The sequence below is a fragment of the Ruditapes philippinarum genome, unplaced genomic scaffold (assembly GCF_026571515.1).
Source record: "Ruditapes philippinarum isolate M1 unplaced genomic scaffold, ASM2657151v2 ctg1882_1_1_1_1, whole genome shotgun sequence".
Taxonomy (NCBI): Eukaryota; Metazoa; Mollusca; class Bivalvia; order Venerida; family Veneridae; genus Ruditapes; species Ruditapes philippinarum.
In genome coordinates, this window is record NW_026865725.1 from 325,949 (window position 1) to 347,680 (window position 21,732).

The 21,732-nt window shown below is 32.9% G+C and overlaps 2 protein-coding genes across 2 annotated transcripts; both read left to right on the top strand.

Annotated features, from left to right (window-relative positions):
- The first annotated feature begins 7,161 nt into the window (after window positions 1-7,161).
- On the top strand, window positions 7,162-8,696 carry LOC132730120 (sex peptide receptor-like). Its single transcript, XM_060715975.1, has one exon. The coding sequence runs from the start codon at window positions 7,197-7,199 to the stop codon at window positions 8,502-8,504; it is 1,308 nt and encodes a 435-aa protein (XP_060571958.1). The 5' UTR covers window positions 7,162-7,196; the 3' UTR covers window positions 8,505-8,696.
- Window positions 8,697-11,173: 2,477 nt separating this feature from the next.
- LOC132730103 (sex peptide receptor-like) lies at window positions 11,174-21,353 on the top strand. Its single transcript, XM_060715956.1, has 2 exons — window positions 11,174-11,216; window positions 19,294-21,353. The coding sequence occupies exon 2, from the start codon at window positions 19,333-19,335 to the stop codon at window positions 20,632-20,634; it is 1,302 nt and encodes a 433-aa protein (XP_060571939.1). The 5' UTR covers window positions 11,174-11,216; window positions 19,294-19,332; the 3' UTR covers window positions 20,635-21,353.
- The last annotated feature ends 379 nt before the right edge of the window (window positions 21,354-21,732 follow it).

Sequence of the window (21,732 nt, forward strand, 5' to 3'; positions counted from 1 at the left end):
ATATAGATTTAACAATGTGTATACTAGTTGATATAATTATATATACAGATTGACTGATAAATACATTTTGATTTATGGGTAGTATTTCATAATTCATTTTAAGATTACTTTGGATAAAAATCAAACTTTAGGTCGTGTAGGTACATTCCGATCATTAAACGAATACATTCCCCAGTGATTTATAACGTTACAAACATATCGTGATATATTAACCGATACTACCGATATCAAAACCGGGTAAATGAAAATCTCTCGAATGAGACTACGTACACAAAAGCGGGGTCCGTTGCTTTGGTGTTTTACAACTAACGCTATCACCACAACTACTACTACTTCCACTACCGCCACCACAACCACCACCACCACAACTACTACTACCATCACCACCACCACCAACACTACTACTACTACTACAAACACCAACATCACAACCACTACCACCACTGTCTGCAGCACCAGCATCACCACCACTACTACTACTACTACATGTACATGAACGTACTACTACTACCCAAATAAAATTTATCAAAGAGATTCGTTTAAGGCAATAAAGCTCCGAAGTGCTACCATTTTCAAAACTTTTATCGGTACCCATTTGTCATATATCTGTACAAACGCAGATTGAGTTTCCTCCCTTTGGTAGCGGAAAGGGCCGAAAAGTTGCGATTGTTGTAAGACATTAACAAGTAATGAGAGAGTTTCCTCCCATTGGTTGATAACTATGTAGGTTATTCGTTGTCAAAAATCCAGCCTTGTTGATCTGAGTTGAACAGTTTGTTGATGGAAAAAATACAATTGTATTTCTTTGTATGTAAACTCCAATGTTGCATTCTTGGATTGAGTTCGCCGATTTAACATTGTAAACATTGTAAACATGCATTTCAACAAAATACATTTCGTTAAACGACAAAACATTAACTGATAGAAGCAATACCAAGTGTTCGAATACTCAAAACAGAAGTTACATTCTTAGCTTTACATTGTCGAACCATCGTGATTTGGATCAGCATAATCCAGCTTTACACGTTTTACAATAGGAGATTAAAATAAGCTCCGCCCATTTTCCCGCCCACTAAATCATTGTAAATAAACGTATTTATCCGCTCATTTTCGGTATTTACCGTCGGCGACAAGAAGCGGTGTAGTTTCCGCTTACCATACCTTTTAGATGTTTAGTTACTTCACATAATTCACTTGCATGATTGCCTACAATCAACATCAGCGGACTTTAAAGGATTATAGGCATATAAGTTTTAAAACGTTGTAGACACCACATTTTCTAGAAAAAGAAACTTAAAAAAAAAAACAAAAACAAAAAAACACCAGGTTACATACTGTCTGAGGTTAAATATTTTTCAAGGAAGTGAAAACTATTGATAAGACTATATTCAACGACAAATAAATTGTACTGATGGTATTCCAATTTGCATAGGAATGAGTAACATTTACAGTTAAGCTGCTACCTTACCACTTTCAAATTTTCAAGTCAACATCTGATAAAGACTTTGATACGACTTATTACTAATACAGACCATTTTTACAATAGTACAATTATAAACAAAGTTGTATGTACCCTTTCGTACATAACTTTTTATTTTTACCATATATTTTCCCATTTTTCCCATTTTGTTTTTCAATAAGTAAAATTTAAATGCATGAAATGAGTCCAAATGTATGTATGTTGATTATCAATTTATGTATACCTTGTTTATTTTATCTCTTAGAAAGCCATCACTTACAAAACTTAATAAATATTCTGTGTAGTATTTCATGTAAATAAAAAAATAGTTCTCTGCAATTGATCAAATAGACAGCAAATCTAGGTAACAGCTAATGACAGCATGTATACACATATTTTAGAGCTGCTATTGATTCAGCACAATGCATAAAAAGACCTTAACCTACGTCAGCTTACATATATTTAACAATAAAAGACTAAATCACATCCTATGACTCAAAATACCTCCCAATGGAGATAATTTGAAATATGTTTTTACCAGCAAGAGTTACCTCTCTTTATATTCTGCTTTCGTGAAATATTGTCTCCGCCTATTCATTTTCGTCTATTTCCGTGATAATTCCATATATGGAAGTTGCAAAATCGTTTACAAATGTTAATCGCGTTAAAATGTAAAAAAGGAAAGTGTGGTGTTGTAAACCTGCTTGTGTCAAGTTGATGCAGTTACATTCTCAACGTCATGATGCACAGCATTAAACGTATTGTGTACGTTCTATCGTTTACATTACTACATGTCGCAAATTTGAAGTTATACATTTATAACTACAGTTTGCAATTTATCTAAGTTGCATGTTAACAGCCTTCATTTTATCAAATCAAGATAATTAAAATGCTTCATACCAGTGCAGTATGTTACTCTCGGATCGACAATTAGATTTTTACTAATCTGTTTAGTAGAACCGAAGTATGCATGCCAAGTTTCAAAGGCTGGATTTTTGGCAACGAATAGACTCTATAGATAACCTTTAATCAAGCAATGAAAGAGTTTTCGCCCTTTAGTAGCTTTAAAGCGGATTGGTGCGGATTGGTGTACAATGGGCACAATATCCTTAAGTATTTCAATTTTAATAAACGCAATAAAAATGTATCCATCGGATATTCTTATAAAATAATTCTTGAAAAAAAGGAAGTTTTAAAATTTCACGTTCTAGGTGAGTAAAACGGCGATAATCTTGATGTTTATTTCGGCTGTTGCGTTGTTTATATTACCGTTGAATTTTAAAATGTACCATCATTGTGAAGAATTATATCTTCTGTGTCGATGGACCAAAGGATTATGTGAAAATATTGGAAATGGAATAAAATATGATGTGATGTTGACGGTAGGTGTGCGGATTTTTTGCGGCGAACATTTTTATCTTGTGTATTATTATAGACGTTGATATATGATTTTTTTTTTCAAAACGGCTTATATTAAGTTTTATATATATATATGATCAGTACATGTGCTTGGAATGACAAATAATTATACTTTACATAGTGGAACAGTATAAAAGTATTTATGTTTGTACAGTTACATCTTTTCTTACATCTTAGCATATTTTAGACATTTCTGGTGTTTAAACACTTTTCGGTGTAATTCCATCTTTCGGAACATAGGAAATTTTTCACCACTAGGTGTCGCACGCAAAATTTTTATCTGGAAATTTTCTCACCACTAGGTATCGCACGCAAAATTCTTATAATAAATTTTTCCACTCTACCGCCACCACCCCAACCACCACTCCTTGCATAGTTTTAATGTTGTTTGTTTTACTACATGTTACTTTTATATGTACAGGACGAATTGCTGTCCAAATTTATGTCATGTTTTTTACTTATACATGTATAAGCTTTATATGCCTTTCTTTCTTGTTTAATAAATAAACAGTCCAGACATTTTCATCCAAATTGGTATTTGTTCTACTTTATCTTGACATAAATAAATTGCTAAGTCTTGCCAGGTGCAAACATTAATACATTTTATTTGGATTTTAAAGACGTTTTAAGCTCCACACCCCAAGTGTCGTAGTAAAAGTGCAAACTTGCATTTGGCATAATGGGGATGTACATGTATTATCCATTACGGTAATGTTGACAGGTCGTTTCTTCCTTGATGAACGTATCCTTTTAAAATGTGGGCGGGGGTATTGGAGAGAAATTAAATTAAATCTTAAGCAACCAATAAAAACAATTAATTGTGGATTAGTGATTTGTTGTTTCCTGTATACAAATTTTTCCTTTAAAAAATACTACCATTTTCTGGAGCCGTTAGTTAAAACACCATTAGAGCTGCGTCATGACAAAACTAACGTAATGCGTTTGCGACCAGCAGTCTGATCAGGATCCATGCTGTTCGCTATCAGTTTCTTTACTTGTAATAGAGTTGGTAAGCGAACAGCATGGATCCTGATCAGACTGCGTTGATGCCCTAGCTCAACGGGAATAGTCTCGAGAGACCCACATGGCATGGTCGTTTATGGTTCTGCACTGCCGGTACATCTACGTTGTAATAACGTTGAATTATGGTCAGATTTCAACGTTGACATAACGTTGCAATATTCAATGTCATTTCAACGTTCAAATCCACTAAACTTTGATATTAAGATATAAAGCAAAGTAAAGTGTTAACAACAGAAAATCAAGACACTATTACATGTATTATATACTTCAGATATTTTATTTCAAAAGTACAGTTCAAGTGCAGCTTAAATTCAAACGTTTTAAAAAGTCCTTTCAGCAGCTACAGTCTATTCAAATCTACTACTTTTTCTATACCTTTATGGGTATGTCTAAAGTGTTTCATGATGGTGTTTAAATACTTCTTTGGCTGCAAATAAAATAAGAGGTTACTAGTTAAAAGTGACTTAGTCAATCTCTAATTCTATATAATTAATTTAATTAACTTAGTGATTTGTAAGACAAAAATCACTTACAGACTAATTCAATAAAGGAATTATTTCCGCTGAATAAGTGGTATAAAACTTTAGTTAATGAATGAACTAAAGTAAAAACTTCGACCATAAACAACGTATAATCAACGTTGAATTTACATTGGCAATAGATCCGTATGGTCCTTCATAGTTGAATATTGGTTGAACAACGTCACGACCATATTTCAACGTTGAAACAACGTTAAGTGCCCGCATGCATGAATTTCGTAAAAAAATAAAAACAACCTAAAACATTTATTTTCTTGTGGGTGCCGTTCAAACACAATTTGTCTGATTTTCGTTGCGGATTAGCCCTTGCATTAATTTGTAGTTCTTCTTTATAGCAATATATGTCACAAAGCTTTAACTAAAGAGAACTTGCGCCAAAAGGGCAGCATGCTAGGGTCGATTTTTGTATATAAAGTGTATGAATTTTCGCATTAACACGCTATTTATCTTATTCCTTTTAGGTTTACCCAGCTCATGAATTTGGAGATTCTCCTTTACAGCAATATAAGGCAAAGTTTTAACCCAAGGAAAATAGCCCGAAAAGGCCCGTGTGACATGGTCGTTTTTCCTGGACCTGCTATTTGTTCTTTTTGTATATTAAGTGTATGAAATTTCGTAAAAATAAACAAGTAATTTTTTTTCTTGTGCCAGCCGTGCAAACACAATTTGTCTGATTTCATTGCGGATTAGCAATTGCATTGGTTTGGAGTTCTTATACATAACGATATAAGGCACAAAGCTTTAACCCAAAGGAATTTGCACCGAGATTCCCGCATGACATTTATAGGGCCGAGATTCCCGCATGACATTTATGGCGCCGAGATACACGCATGACATTTATGGCGCCGAGATTCCCGCATGACATTTATGGCGCCGAGATACACGCATGACATTTATGGCGCCGAGATTCCCGCATGACATTTATGGCGCCGAGATACACGCATGACATTTATGGCGCAGAGATTCCCGCATGACATTTATGGCGCCGAGATTCCCGCATGACATTTATGATCCCCAGAAACTCCACGACTTTCGTTCATCTTTATAAATGCTTAAATTGTGTATTTTTTTGTCAACTTATTTTCACAAAATAAGACATTTTATTGGTAGATTTTAAGTGCCATAAATTGGTATCATAAAACTTTTGTCAGGCAATTGTCCATTAAAACCCGGAATTGTTTATAGTTCTGATTTTCCAACGCTACTCGTAGCAAAATACAAAGCCTCAGAAAGCTACTACAACAGAATATTCCGTATAATATACACTACAATAAAATTCAAGAAGTCATGTGTCATTACACTTGTAATTTACAAATATTAAACTAGGACATAATATATTTTAAACAAGGACAGTACGTGCAGTTTCACATGAAAAAATGTCCGTGCGATAATTTGAAATTATATATCTAATGCGTTTAATATACAAAAAAATGCATTTCATGAAACAATAAACCGCTCATTATAATAATTTTCAGCCTGAATTCAACAATAATAAGCATATTATTTAGGAAATTTTTGCCTCATCGCTTTTCCAAATGCTAAAGATAAAAACAACGTAAACTGGGACAATTTTCTTGTCACCATTTGGATATTACATTCCATTATTGTTAATGTTATTTAAATTTTACAACAGACAAGAAGATATATCATTGAGTTTCACGTGAGACAGACCTCATTCAGTGTCTGGGAAGGGACTAAGATAGGGAGGTATGTACATCAACATTTATAAACTTTATTCGGAATAATATCTTGGAAATGAATTCACGTTAAAACTTGTACATTTTAATCTTTACGTTTAGGTTAGTGTATATTACAATGTAATAAACATTTACGAAATTAAATATTGCAATTCCACTGGTTAAAAAATAAGTTCAAACACTTAAAATGTTAAGATGTTGTTCTTCTAATTAATAATAATTCTTAATTGATAAATGAAAATAGCACTATCTAATTAAGTGTTTTTAAAACAGTATTTCGTGAATAAATACCGCGTAAATAAAATAAAAGCCTTCAGTTCATTTTTCGTTCACAATGTTCTTTGATAACAGGGAAGGGCCGGGTGCTCACTCCCACGCGCTGATAATAAAAAACAAAAAGTTGATTACAGTAGGTTCAATTTGATCGAGTCTGTCCATCAAGGAGAGATGATGAAATATTCAAACTCACTCGTGCTCACTAGCATTGGCTTTTATAAAAGTGGTATAAAATCCTCAAAAGTAATATTGAAATCAATGAACCTAAAGGACTATAATAATAATAATAATAATGATAATGATAATACTACTTATAAAAATAATAACCTAAAGGACTATAATAATAATAATTATAATGATAATGATGATGATGATGATGATGATAATAATAATGATGATGATAATAATAATGATGATGATAAATAAATGATTATGATGATGATGATATCTCTAACATCAGCACTGAGATGAAGTTTGGTGAATCATTTTCAACTGCCACAAACCTTTTAGCACCTGCTGTTGTGAGATAAAACATCTCATATTATTTTAGCCTTCATGACATAGATCGAAGAGAATTGATAATGGCTAATCAAATAAACCAACTGAAAAAAAAACGCTTTGAATCACAATATTAGAAACAGTGGTGGGTGACTTTAACGGCCGCCGCACAACAAGTGTTCTCTGCAAAGGTAAAATATCATTCTTAGTCATTTTTTGAATACGAAAAAAAATCTATCATTGCAGGTCGAGTTTACATTCTACAAAAGCAACGAATTCTGAGAGATGAGCGGCATTTTACAAAGCACGGATACTCTTCGATTAACGGAGAAATCTACAACAGTTGGAAGTGTTCTAACATCCGACTATATCTACTATAATTACGAATATGACGAGTATATGTACCCAGGATATCCATTTGAACGGCCGTTCTACTTGTTCATTTGGGAGATTCTAGTCATCATAACATTCATTTTGAACTTCATCGTGCTATCAGTGTTTATCCGAAGGAAAATGCTCAGTCCAACGATGGTCATACTATCTGCCATCGCTATTTCGGATTCTCTGACCGGACTCGTGACCTTGCCGGCATATATCCTGGTTTTCCAAGAACATGAGTCCGCACTTACCCCAGAAACATTAATGACTTATGACATTCATTATGATCAGTTTGATGGGCATGATAATCAAGCGGAGATAAAAGATGTAGAAATGACTGACTTTGTCACACTCACTATAGCAAATACAACGCAATATTACGAAACATATACTATGGCTCCTATTGAAGGATATACACTGTCGAAAAATCTTTGCCGTTGCTTTATGGTCACAAAGTTTTTCTTGTCCAGCTCATTTCATACTATATCAATGTATTTGACGCTTTTCCTTGGAATACAAAGGTACAGTTCAATAGCTAACCCGTTTACAAACGAGATGACTTTCAGTTTTAAAAGAACGGTGATTTATTGCGTGGTGATATTTGTGCTTACACCGGCATTGCACTCGTACCATTTATTTGGAGAGAGAGCCACTAACGGCATGTGCCAATGGGAAATAACCGATACCCAATGTAGCGCAGATTGTATCTATCTATGGGCAGCGTTCGTTATTCGGCATTTCATACCATGTTTGGCGCTTATTTTCTTTACTGTCATGTTTATATGCAAATTACGAAAAGTCGGACGACAGTTCGTGAAAATGTCAAGTTGCAAGAGGCAAATTATGACAAGAATAAAAGATAATCGACGTATATCTTTCGTCGTCACAGCAATTGTGATTTGTCGTCTGCTACCAGAAATCCCGTATTGTATCTTCCTCCTATATAACGGAATAGATAAATCTGTTAACAACGGGAAGAACATTCACTTAAAAACGAACAGAATGTTTCATATGTCTTATGAATTAGCACTGATGATTTCGTTCCAGTGTAACTTTTACATATATGTGATTTTTAATAGGAACTTTCGAAGTTGTCTTTTCGGAAAATGCAAAACGTGTACGAAAGATGGGTGTGAAAGTCGTCTGAAACAAGAGGGCAAGCATTGTGGGCGTTTTTCTGACACAGCCTTGACAAGTATCGCGGATAGAGATTGACGAGAGCGTCTGATTTTAAACGAACCAATGAAACAACAATCCATATATAGCTGGGTGAATATTGACCAATCACGGAATTGCAATACTTAAAGGCCTCCGCGCAATTATGGACGCTTCGGCATTGTTACTTGTATCTAGTTAAGTCATGATTTATGAATGCGTGCTTCATGTAAATAAATAAGTAAATATAAATGACAGGCTTATTTCTGAAGCTATGTGTATTTGTTTTAAACAATAAAGGCTACTGCAGTCTTGATAACTAAAATCAAAAGGGTCATTTTGGCCCTGGATCGCTCACCTGAGAAACATTGCTAGAAAAGGTTTCAATTCATCAATTTAAAAAAGTAACCAAGAACCATCGCTAGGAGAGGCAAGTTAACACTCGACTTTTTTGCCTTTTCTAAAAAGCAATAAATAAAATGTTTAAACAAATCTTTAAAAATAAAAAAAAGGTCAACTGATTTCAAAGTTCAAGTTAGGTTTATCAAAATCTAGGTCAGCTGATAAAACAAAGTTCTATTGTACATCCAAAACAGTGCATAGTCCAAATCTCTAAAGAAGAGAATTTTATTAATTTGACCGTTACGCTCAATGTCAATTAAAGGTCAAGGTAACATCTGAATTATTCAATGTTTGTTTGGAAAGTGGTTTTGTCCAAGTAAAAATCAAATATGTCCATAAATACCAAAATTATGACATTTTAACCAAAATTTTAATATTTGATTGTTTGTTTGACTGGGTTTTATGTCACACCGACACAGTATAGGTCATATGGCGACGTTCCAGCTGGTGGAGGAAACCCTCAGGTGCCCTGCTGTGCATTATTTCAGTCACGGGCACCTGAGTAGAACCATCGACGTTCTGTAAGCTAGCGGGATAGAAAATTACAATCATTTGACCTTCAAGTTCAATGTCATTAATTGGGTGAAGATCATGGTCTGTCTAGTTAAATAACTTGAAGGTATATCCAAGAATATTGTTGTGTTCAAGTTTGAAGACATTCCATTTCAAAAATACAGCCACTACAAGCAAAAATCAGCAAAAAACAAACAAAATTTCGACATAGATCTTAAAGGTCAAGGTCTTTTGTTAATGAAGGTCAAGTTTGGTCTGACCTACTTGAAGTTATTTTACCAAGGGTTGTTGACGTCAAGTATAAAGACAATACACAAAAGAACTTTGAAGTTATGATCAAGGTTAAAGTTTGCAGATGGCAACGGCAATGCCACAATGATTGTGTTACAATACCTTCGAAGAAACAAATTTAAGCTTCTTTTTGTAGAAAGAAACAAAATGTCATTTTAACAAGGCAAATTACTTTAATCAATTATTAAATATATGTCAATCATACAACTGCAATGACGTAAACATATACAAAACTGATGCGTTTTTTGTTTGTTTTTCTTTTGTTTCTGGGACTTATTTACTTATACATGTATCTGCGTCTGTCTGTCTCCCCAAATTCTAAACAAAATATCAACATGGTATTTTTCCTGCCAAAGAAACCAGAGCACTGCATGGAATAAGGAATAGAAGTGTTTTTCAACTTTTGTGACACACCACTAAGATAATCATTCCTGTGAAGCACCTTCAACTCTGACAGAGTAATTTAAAAAGAGTAGTTGTTTGAAGAAATAAAGACAGAGAAAAGTAGCAAACTCAGGTGAGCCAAAAATGAAGAATGATGGTCAATAAAATGGTTCAACATGATCAATTGACAAAGTGATTAGTGTACTGAACAACCAAGCAACCACATGATCAAAATTACTTCTGATAAATTTGATTTTTAAAATTTTCTAATGATGACATTGACTGATTTATTAAAGAGTTTATAGGACCTCTAAAACATTCACTCGATATCCTAAATTCAACTTCACGATCCCTTTTTATTCTGTTATTGTAAATGTTATTTAAAGTTTACAACAGATAAGAATATATATCATTGAGTTTCACGTGAAACAGACCTCATTCCCTGCGGTCTGGAGACCGCAGGGTATTGGTACGCGTTTAACTTTTGAGGCATGGAGGAGCACGTGACCTGTTTTCGGTACATGGAGGAGCATGTGATCTGTAAACCGTATATGATTGGTTAACTGACCTTTTCGAAAACCCAGCTAAATACCGTTTACCGGTACGTTACGGATTTACCTGTAGGGAATTAGTCCGAATTATACCTAATTGAGAACAAAAAATTATTACGTGATATTTCTAATTTTCTATAATTATTTTACCGTTTAAGGTGGAAAAACTTGAATGATGTGTTTGAAAATTATCAATGTTTCTTTAATATCTATGTCAAATTTTACAAACAATAAATTGTTTAAACTGAAAATCTACAAAATTAAAATATTCGTAGTGGCATCTGCCATCATAAATAGAGATATTTTCTGCGTAAACTTGTGTGTTTACTTTATTTACTTTCTGCTCGGAATTATTCATAAAATGGTAGGCCTATTTAATCATTTTCTTAAAAAGAAATAATTGTTTTATGTTCGACCTTCTCCGGTCTTAAACGGTCACCAGTTTCCAAAGACCTTCTTCTATATTGATCGATTATTGTCAACTATATTCCTGATACGAACGTTTATTTATCTCCTCCCCCCCCAAATAATGTTGAAAATAGTTAAATGAAATATCTTAATATCATTAAAATGTTCACCGCAGGAAACCATTTTACTTGTATCGTGTCTGGGAAGGGACTATGATACGGAGGTATGTACATCGAGATTTATAAACTTTATTCGGAAATAATATTTTGGAAATGAATTTACGTTAAAAACTTGTACATTTTAATCTGTACGTATATGTTAGTGTTAATTACAATGTAATAAGCATTTACAAAATTAAATTGGTCAAGAACGGCGCAACCAATTTTAATAAGTGTTTGAAAATATTTTTTTATAAAACTGTCGATTAACTAGACTGATTAAATTTAGCCAGTTTGTATTAGTATTCCTTTGAAATATTGCAATTCTATTGGACAAAAATAATTTCAAACACTTAAAATGTTAAGATGTTGTTCTTCTAATAAATAATATTTTTTAATTGATAATTGAAAATAGCTCGATCTAATTAAGTGTTTTTAAAACAATATTTTGTGAAAAAATACCGCGTAAATAAAATAAAAGCCTTAAGTTCCTTTTTCGTTTTAGTACGTACATACTGTTTTTTTGATAACAGGGAAAGGCCGGGTGCTCACTCACACGCACTAGTAATACAAACAAGTTTATTATAGCAGGTTCAATTTCATTGAGTCTGTCCATGCAGGAGAAATGATGATTATACAACTTCTCTGTGCTCAATAGCACTGCCTTCTAAAAGTGGTATAAAGATAAAATCCCCAAAAATATTACTGAAATCAATGAACCTGAAATTAAAGACTATAATAATAATAATAATAATAATAATAATAATAATAATAATAATAATAATAATAATAATAATAATAACAAGAACTGTCGGAGGACAGCAACGCTCGACTATTTGAAAAGTTGTCACAAGGGTGTTTCATTGAGTATAATAATGCTTACCTATATGAATACATAAAATTGTCCGAAAATGTACAAACCCTTCAGTAGTTATGGAGATGCCAGCTTACAAGCAAAAATTTACTTAGAATTTCTAAGTCGAAAAAGGGGCATAATTATGCAAAAAAGCATATTATTGGACTTGTGCCAAGTCATCTTAGATAATCACAGAGAACAAGTGTGTGAAGTTTCAATCCATTCCCTTCAGTAGTTATGGAGATACCAGCTTACACGCAAAACTTAACCAAGAATTTCAGTCAAAAAGGGGCATAATTATGTAACAAGAGGGCCATGATGGCCCTAAAGTCGCTCACCTGTATATAGGCCCCCGGAGCGGGGCCAGTTTAAACCCCAGGGCTTTTATTTGAACAAACTTGGTAGACACCCATTAGAAGATGTTTCATGCTAAACATCTAAGGTTTAGCTTGTTGGGTTTTTTAAAAGAAGATTTTTTCAAGTTTTTTTTCTTTACACATATAGTTAAAAACAATGACACACCTGGGGCAGGGCCAGTTTTGACCCCAGGGCTTTTATTTGAACAATCTTTGTAGACACTTACTAGACAATGTTTCATGCTTAATATCTGAACTCTAGCTATTCAGGTTTTTTCAAAGAAGATTTTTAAGTTTTTGCTATACACATATAAGGAAAATCAATGTCCCCTGGGACGGGGCCAATTTTGACCCCAGGGCTTTTATTTGAACAAACTTTGTAGACACTCACTAGAAGATGCTTCGTGCTTAATATCTAAACTCTAGCTATTTGATTTTTTTCAAAGAAGATTTTGTAAGTTTTTGTCATACACATATAAGGAAAATGAATGACCCCCGGGGCGGGGCCAGTTTTGACCCCAGGGCTTTATTTGAACAAACTTGGTAGAGACTCACTAGAAGATGTTTCATGTTTAGTATCTAAACTCTAGCTATTTTTTTTTCAAAAAAGATCTTTTAAGTTTTTGTTATAAACATATAAGGAAAATGATTGACCCCCGAAGCGGGGCCAATTTTGACCCCAGGGCTCTTATTTGAACAAAGTTGGTAGACATCCATTAGAACATACTTAAGAAGTTTGCTTAATACGCCTTACTCAAGTGTTTGAATGTTTAATTAAGCCCTATTGATGACCCAATAACTTCCGGTCCATGTACTTCATATAAATTTGTCTGGTTGCAAGAAATTAATAGAAAATGTTGAAACTGTCGTCAAAGTTATGTGGCGTAATTTACTCATATAGCTAGCCTACCTGAACTTTGTTCTGTCGTTAAGCTCTCGTTTCAATAATCTACCGAGAAGAGGGGGAAAAAAAGGGAAAATCGTTAAGTGTCTTCGGATATAATTCGGGTGTATGTTTGCTTTTTCAGAGGTTTGCTCTTTTGAAATTACATTCTTTTATTGGGTTGTATTGCACTTTGTGAGTTGATTGTCAATATTTATTTGGTGATTTTATTGCAAGAATAGATAGATATTACGTTTAATTCTCCTTTTTTTGTCTGTGTCAATATTATATCACATCATATTCAACAGCTAAAATGTCCATATTTGTATAATAGCTGGGGTTTTAAACTGTACTATATCACATGATAGCTTGGGTTTTAAATTGTACTATATCACATGATAGCTTGGGTTTTAAATTGTACTATATCACATTATAACTGGGGTTTTAAACTGTACTATATCATATAATAGCTCAGGGTTTGAACACACTTTATCACATAATAGCTGGGGATTTGAACCCTACAATGTCACATAATAGCTGGGAATTGGAACTAAACTATATCATATCATAGCTGGCATTTGAACATTACAATGTTATTTAATGGCACTGGTGATAAATGGCCTTATATAAAGGTATTGATCTCTCAACCCAGTGTTTGTGAGGTCAAGCTCTACATGTTTCCTTATATGGCACCAGTACTGGTTTATGCCAGGAAATGAACTTGAGAGCAGTCTTATAATAAGCTGGGAATGCTCATCAAAGTCAGTCTGAAATACATAGGTTTTAATTAAGACTGGTTTTAAAATTACTGGAAATATCTTAATTGCTAAAAGTTTAGAACACAGAACATTTTGGAAAAGCTTTTTTGTACCTTTTAATTATTTCACATCATGAGATTTTTTTTTGCAGAATGATTAAATGTACTATATCTAATATATTCAAGTTTTGATTTATCATTATGACTTTATGAGTCATAGAAATCCTTTTGTGCAGTGCAGTTTTTACATTACACGTAAATCCATAAATGTTTACCTGTTTAAACATTCATTTAATTTTGCCTCATTGCTGCCGTTGTAATAAAAGTGTAATATGTTAAATGTTTTAAGTAGGGGAAAATTGAAACGTCATTGTTTTCTATTGATATTTACGAATTTGTGATTTTGTTTATGGCTAATGATTTTGTGTATTATGTAAAATAAAAAAAGTTTCTTTGAATAGCTGATAAACAAATAGCAAGGAGTTGAGATTAATTAATGGAATGCCATAATATATTCTGTATGGATATTACTTATACGTGTATTTAATTGGTAAGTAAAATGAATTGGAATGAATTACGGATTTTGTTAGAATACTTGTATATTTTATTGTGCCATATTTAGATAGGTTTATTACTGTCTGATATTCTGAGGAAGCTAGATCATTATATAAATAACAGAACAGAACAGAACAGAACAGAAATTTTATTAAGACTTGTACAAAGTACATCATCTACAATACATTATATTCACATATATTTTTGCTGCATGAAAATTTACAAACATAATCTGGATATCGCATTTTACGTATTCAATAGTTTCATAATAAAATATAAGTAGATAAACTAATAAACAAACAAACAACATGCATATAGCTATGAAAAAAGATGTGCATTTACTGTATACTTTTATAAATAAATAAGATTAATTATGAATATTTTTGGAATGGAAACAAATCATTTGGAGAATGAACATTGATTCAATTCAGACATTATTAGTTAAAAGTGTATACCTAATGGAAAGAGCTTCTTTAACAAATTTTGATAAATGTACAAGCTCATTTTTATTTTTTGAGTTTAACAGTTGAGTAAATTTGTATACTGATGGATTTCTGTAATAGTAAGTTTTTAAGTGTTGTTTTCTTATAACGTCATAGCATTTACATATACAAATAAAATGGTATTCATCTTCAATATCTAAATTATTGCAACACAAACAATATCTTTCTTCGCGAGGAATCCTATTTCTACTAAATCTACCTGTTTGAATTCTAAGCGGAAGACCATTCATTCTTAATCTACAAAAATAAAATCTAAAACACCTAGGTAGTATATTAAGATAACATTCATATTCAAAACAAGATTTAACATTTCTATATATACATAAAACAGGACTTTTTTCAAGATTACTGAACCATTCTTGCTTGAAGGAATCAATAAGGCGACATTTAAATTCTGATAAAAACATAACCTTGTCTATATTGTTACAATTATCAAAAATGTATGAAAATCCATAGTTATTTAAAATATTTTTAACATTAGAAACCCAATTTGTCTGCCCCTTATTGCTATCTTCAAGTGCTTGAGTATAAACTGTTTTTAATATTATATTGTCTGTATTTACAAGTTTTAACCAGAATTTAATAATTCTTACATATCTATGAATATATAATGGATATCTTCCAAGTTCACCATATACACTAGTATTACATGTATTTAATCTAACTTTTAACAACCTTTTACAAAATTTTAAATGTATTCTTTCAATTTCCTTAGATTTAGAATAACCCCAAATTTCACATGAATAATTTAATATTGGTGAAACGAAGGCATCAAACAACTGACATAATGTTTTTGGACTAAGATCAAACTCTTTACATTTACATAACAGTATGTTCATTGATTTTAAAGCTTTTCCAATTAAATGTTCTTGATTTAGAATAAATTTACCAGTATAGTTAAAAATAGTACCTAGATAATTGAAATCATTAACAGCTTCGATTTCTTGGCCATCATAGGTCCAATGCTCAGATGCTAAAAGTGCACCCCTTTTACGAAATACCATAATTTTTGTTTTTGAGGTATTAACTTTAAGGCCCCAAGTATTACAATAAGACAATAAGAGATTCAAAAGAGTTTGTATTTCATCTGGGTTTTTACCTATGATAGCCATATCGTCAGCAAATAATAAAAGAATTAAAACTATGTCATCTAAAGTAAGACCTGCTTCAGTTTCAGACTGAAGATATAATTCAAGGTCTTCAACAAAAAGAGAAAATAAAAGAGGGGACATAACTTCCCCTTGACGAAGACCTACAGCATACAGAAAATAATCAGAATAGCTAGAACACGACTTAACACAAGATTTTACTTTTTGATACATATCACGTATTATACTGAGTAACTTCCCTTGAATTCCGCAATTGTACAATTTAAACCAAAGGCCATTTCTATAAACAGAGTCAAAGCATTTCATCATATCGACAAATATAACATACAATCTTTTATTATCATTTAAAAATTTCTGAACCAATGAATTAAGAATAAAAATAGCGTCTACAGTGGATCTTCCCTTACGAAATCCAAACTGTGCATCAGAAATAGTGTTGTGTTCATTACAAAAAATTTCGATTCGTCTATTTATAACTGTAGTAAATAATTTTGACAAGCAACTTACAAGTGTAATGCCTCTGTAATTATTAACGTCATTTTGATTCCCTTTTTTATGCAGAGGGATAATTATACCTATATAATCGGTCCATTTATCAGGAAAACAGCCCGAGTTTAAAATACAATTAAATAAGTCACAAATATGAGACGATAAAATATCAATACTTTCTATAAAATATTCGTTCAATAAACAATCATTACCATAGGCTTTATTACGCTTCAGTGATTTAACAGCCGATAAAATTTCAGAACAAGTAATAGGCTCGTCTAATTCAGGAAAGATGTCATTAGTATTTGTAAAATCATTATTTTCACAAAATCCCTCAGCTTCAGTGTTGTAACACTCAAAAAAATCATTAACTAGAAAAATATTCTCTAAATTGTTCTAAAGTTATTTTATTATCAACCTTTCCTGTTTGTTTTTTAAAAAATTTCCAAAAATCTTTCGGCTTACTCTTTTTCAAATTTTCTATTTCTTGCATTTTGTTTCTATAGAACATATTTTTCTTCTTTGTAATAACAGATTTATAAGCAGATTTATGATTACACAAAATTGCTCTATTTTCATCCGTTTTACAACAATTAAATGATTTTAACGATTCTAAATATACGTTTCGTGCATCGATACAATCCTTATCAAACCATTCTGTGTGCTTCATATATTTTTCTGCGTCATAATAATGAACATTTCTATATTGCAAATTATAAGAAAAAAGAGGATCTGCAATATTCCGCATTGTATCTGTAAATTTATTCAATGCATCATTAACAGACTGTCTACTATTACAATCTAATGTATTAACAATAGTATTAAAAACAGGTAAATTTACAATTATGCCAGAACGAAATTGTTGCCTGAAATCATTGTCCCACTTAAATTTAATCTCAGAATGACCTGCATTATTATCGTGCGTATTATTACATACAAGTGACAAGGTCAACGGGGAATGATCACTCCATTCATTAAATGGATGTATAGTAAAATCACTGATCAATGAAAAATTGCGTTCGTTGCATAATACATAGTCTATCACAGATAAACCGTTATGAGATAAAAAAAGTATAAGTGTTCGTGTTCCCGATACGGCCATTAATAATACGTAAACATGATGATTTACAAAGATCTAACAGTTTAATACCATAATTGTTATGTTTACTATCTATTGTGGCCCTGCATGAGGTACTATCGGGTTCATAATCTATGTCATCAATGTTTTTGTTTACTTTATCATGTACAATGAAATCATTTTTATTGCCTACCCTACTGTTAAAGTCACCAAAAAGATATATAGAACCAAGACTTTCATAAGTAAATACATCATTTTCTAATGTTTCAAATAAGTCGGTATTAAAAGTATTATATACAGGTGAATTTTCACCCCAAATATACACACCACATAAATATATATCTTCATCAACATTAAATAAAGTACGATCTAATTTCAACCATATAATTGTATCAAAATGATTCTGAACAACTTGAATTCCTTCTTTTAAGTGTTCTTTATAATAAAGCACTATTCCGCCACTGCATCTGCGCGCATTCTTATTTTGAAACTTTCGAAAAAAGTTATGAGTGACGTAACCATTAATAGAAATATTACTTTGAGAATTTGTCCATGATTCATATAAGAAACAAATATCATGTTTACTTATAATATTAACAAAATCTTTATTTACTTTCTTATCATTAGTAAGTCCGTGGACATTCCATGAAAGTATCGAAAGTTCATCTCCGTCGCACCCCTAATCTTTGATCGGTCGTCCGTCTATAAATAGCGTATCGTACGCTATCCATGCTCTTTTCCCTTCATCTCGAGCTGCTTTTAATTTGGGGACCAGTTTTCTCCTTTTAGAAATCACTTCCTGTGGGAATTGTTCGTACATTTGAAAATCCGTTCCCTGTAAATTTTTCCATTGTCTGCGCAACTGTTCCCGGTCTTTGAAATACGTGAATTTGGCCACAACTGACCTCTTTTTTCCTGGTAATATATGACCTGGTGATCGGTGTACACGTTCAAATCGGATTCCGTTAACGGCTTCCTTCGAGATCTTCAGGGCCTCGTGAAGATGATTCCTTAACTTTTGCTCGGTAACTTCCTGTGATTCATTTCCACTTGAATTGTCCTCCGGTATATTCGTAAATATGAGGTTATTGCGCATAGATTGCGACTTAAGGTATGTTACTTCATCACGGGCAACGTCACGAGCTTTTTCTAATTCATCGACTTTGTTAGCAAGTAAAGCTGAACTTATGTCTGTATTTTCCATTTTATCCTCTAAACTTAACACACGTTCTTCTACTTTCTTTGCTCTTTCATCAATAGCTAACCAAATACTTTTTAGTTCTTTTTCAAATCCTGATACCTGTTTTTCGAGATGGTCTAATGCACAAAGTTTTTTCTCCACTGAATCTAACCTTTTACAAATACCGTTTAAACACAACATGATGTCACTGTTAGTAGGCTGTTTATCTTTTTTTCAAAAAAAAAGGCGAGCTAAAAACCGCTTTGGAGAACAATGGTGTTATTTTTTTCGGCCGCCGCACAACGAGTGTTCTCTGCAAAGGTAAAATTATCATTCTTAGTCGTTTTTTGAATACAAAAAAAATCTATCATTGCAGGTCGAGTTTACATTCTACAAAAACAACGAAATCTCAGAGATGAGCGGAACTTTACACAGCACGGATGGTCTTCGGCTCACGGAGAAATTTACAACAACAGCTGGAAGTGTTCTAACATCCGACTATATCTACGAATATGACGAGTATATGTACCCAGGATATCCATTTGAACGGCCGTTCTACTTGTTCATTTGGGAGATTCTAGTCATCATAACATTCATTTTGAACTTCATCGTGTTATCTGTATTTATCCGAATGAAAATGCTCAGTCCAACGATGCTAATACTATCTGCCATCGCTATTTCGGATTCTCTGACCGGGCTCGTTACCTTGCCGGCATATATCCTGGTTTTCCAAGAACACGAGTCCGCACTTACCCCAGAAACATTAATGTCTTATGACATTCACTATGATCAGTTTGATGGGCATGATAATCAAGCGGAGATAAAAGATACAGAAATGACTGACTTTGTCACACTCACTATAGCAAATACAACGCAATATTACGAAACATATAATATGGCTCCTATTGAAGGTTATACACTGTCGAAAAATCTTTGCCGTTGCTTTATGGTCACAAAGTTTTTCTTGTCCAGCTCATTTCATACTATATCAATGTATTTGACGCTTTTCCTTGGAATACAAAGGTACAGTTCAATAGCTAACCCGTTTACAACCGAGATGACTTTCAGTTTTAAAAGAACGGTGATTTATTGCGTGGTGATATTTGTGCTTACACCGGCATTGCACTCGTACCATTTATTTGGAGAGAGAGCCACGAACGGCATGTGCCAATGGGAAATGACCGATACCCAATGTAGCGCAGATTGTATCTATCTATGGGCAGCGTTCGTTATTCGGCATTTCATACCATGCTTAGCGCTTATTTTATTTACTGTCATGTTTATATGCAAATTACGAAAAGAAGGACGACAGTTCGTGAAAATGTCAAGTTGCAGGAAGCAAATTATGACAAGAATAAAAGACAATCGACGTATATCTTTTGTCGTCACAGCAATTGTGATTTGTCGGCTGCTACCAGAAATCCCGTATTGCATCTTCCTACTTTATAACGGAATAGATAAATCTGTTAACAACGGAAAGAACATTGACTTAAAAACGAACAGAATGTTTCATATGTCATATGAATTAGCACTGATGATTTCGTTCCAGTGCAACTTTTACATTTATGTGATTTTTAATAGGAACTTTCGTACTTGTCTTTTCGAAAAATGCAAAACGTGTACGAAAGGTGGGTGTGAAAGTCGTCTGAAACAAGAGGACAAGCATTGTGGGCGTTTTTCTGACACAGCCTTGATGAGTATGGCGGATAGAGATTGATGAGAGCGTCAGATTTTAAACGAACCAATGAAACAACAATCCATATATAGCTGGATGAATATTGACCAATCACAGACTTGCAATACTAAAAGGCTTCCGCGCATTTCTGGACGCTTCGGCATTGTTACTTGTATCTAGTTAAGTCATGACTTATGAATGCGTGCTTCATGTAAATAAATATGTAAATATAAATGACAGGCTTACTTCTGAAGCTAGATCTGTGTATTTATTTTAAACAATAAAGGCTACTGCAGTCTTGGTAACTAAAAACAAAAGGGTCGTTGTGGCCCTGGATCGCTCACTAGAGAAACATTGCTCATTGAAAATGTTTCAATTCATCAATTTAAAAAATAACCAAGAGCCACCACTAGGAGGTGCAACACTCGACTTTTTTGCCTTTTCTAAAAACAATAAATAAAAGGTTTTAACAAATCTTTAAAAAAAGGTCATCTGATTTCAAAGTTCAAAGTAGGTTACCTATCAAAATCTAGGTAAGCTGATAAAAACAAAGTTCTATACTACATCCAAAACAGTGCACATAATCCAAATCTCTAAATAAGAGAATTTCATTAATTTGACCTTTACGCCCAGTGTCAATTAAAGGTCAAAGTAACATCTGAATTATTCAATATGTTTGTTTGGAAAATGGTTTTGTCCAAGTATAAATCAAATATGTCCATAAATACCAAAATTATGACAATATAACCAAAATTTCAATATTTGATTGTTTGTTTGATTGGGTTTTATGTCACACCGGCACAATATAGGTCATTTGGCAACGTTCTAGCTTTGCAGGAGTAGGAATACCTCAAGTGCTCTGCTGTGCATTATTTCAGTCACGAACTGGCACCTGAGTAGAACCGCCAACGTTCTGTAAGCTAGCTGGATAGAAAATTTCAATAATTTGACCTGTAAGTTCAAGGTAATTTATGGGTGAAGATCATGGTCTTTCTAGTTAACTTGAAGGTATATCCAAAAATATTGTTGTGTTCAAGTTTGAAGACATTCCATTTCAAAAATACAAAGTTATAGCCACTACAAGCAAAAATCAGCAAAAAACAAACAAAATTTAGACATTGACCTTAAAGGTCAAGTTCA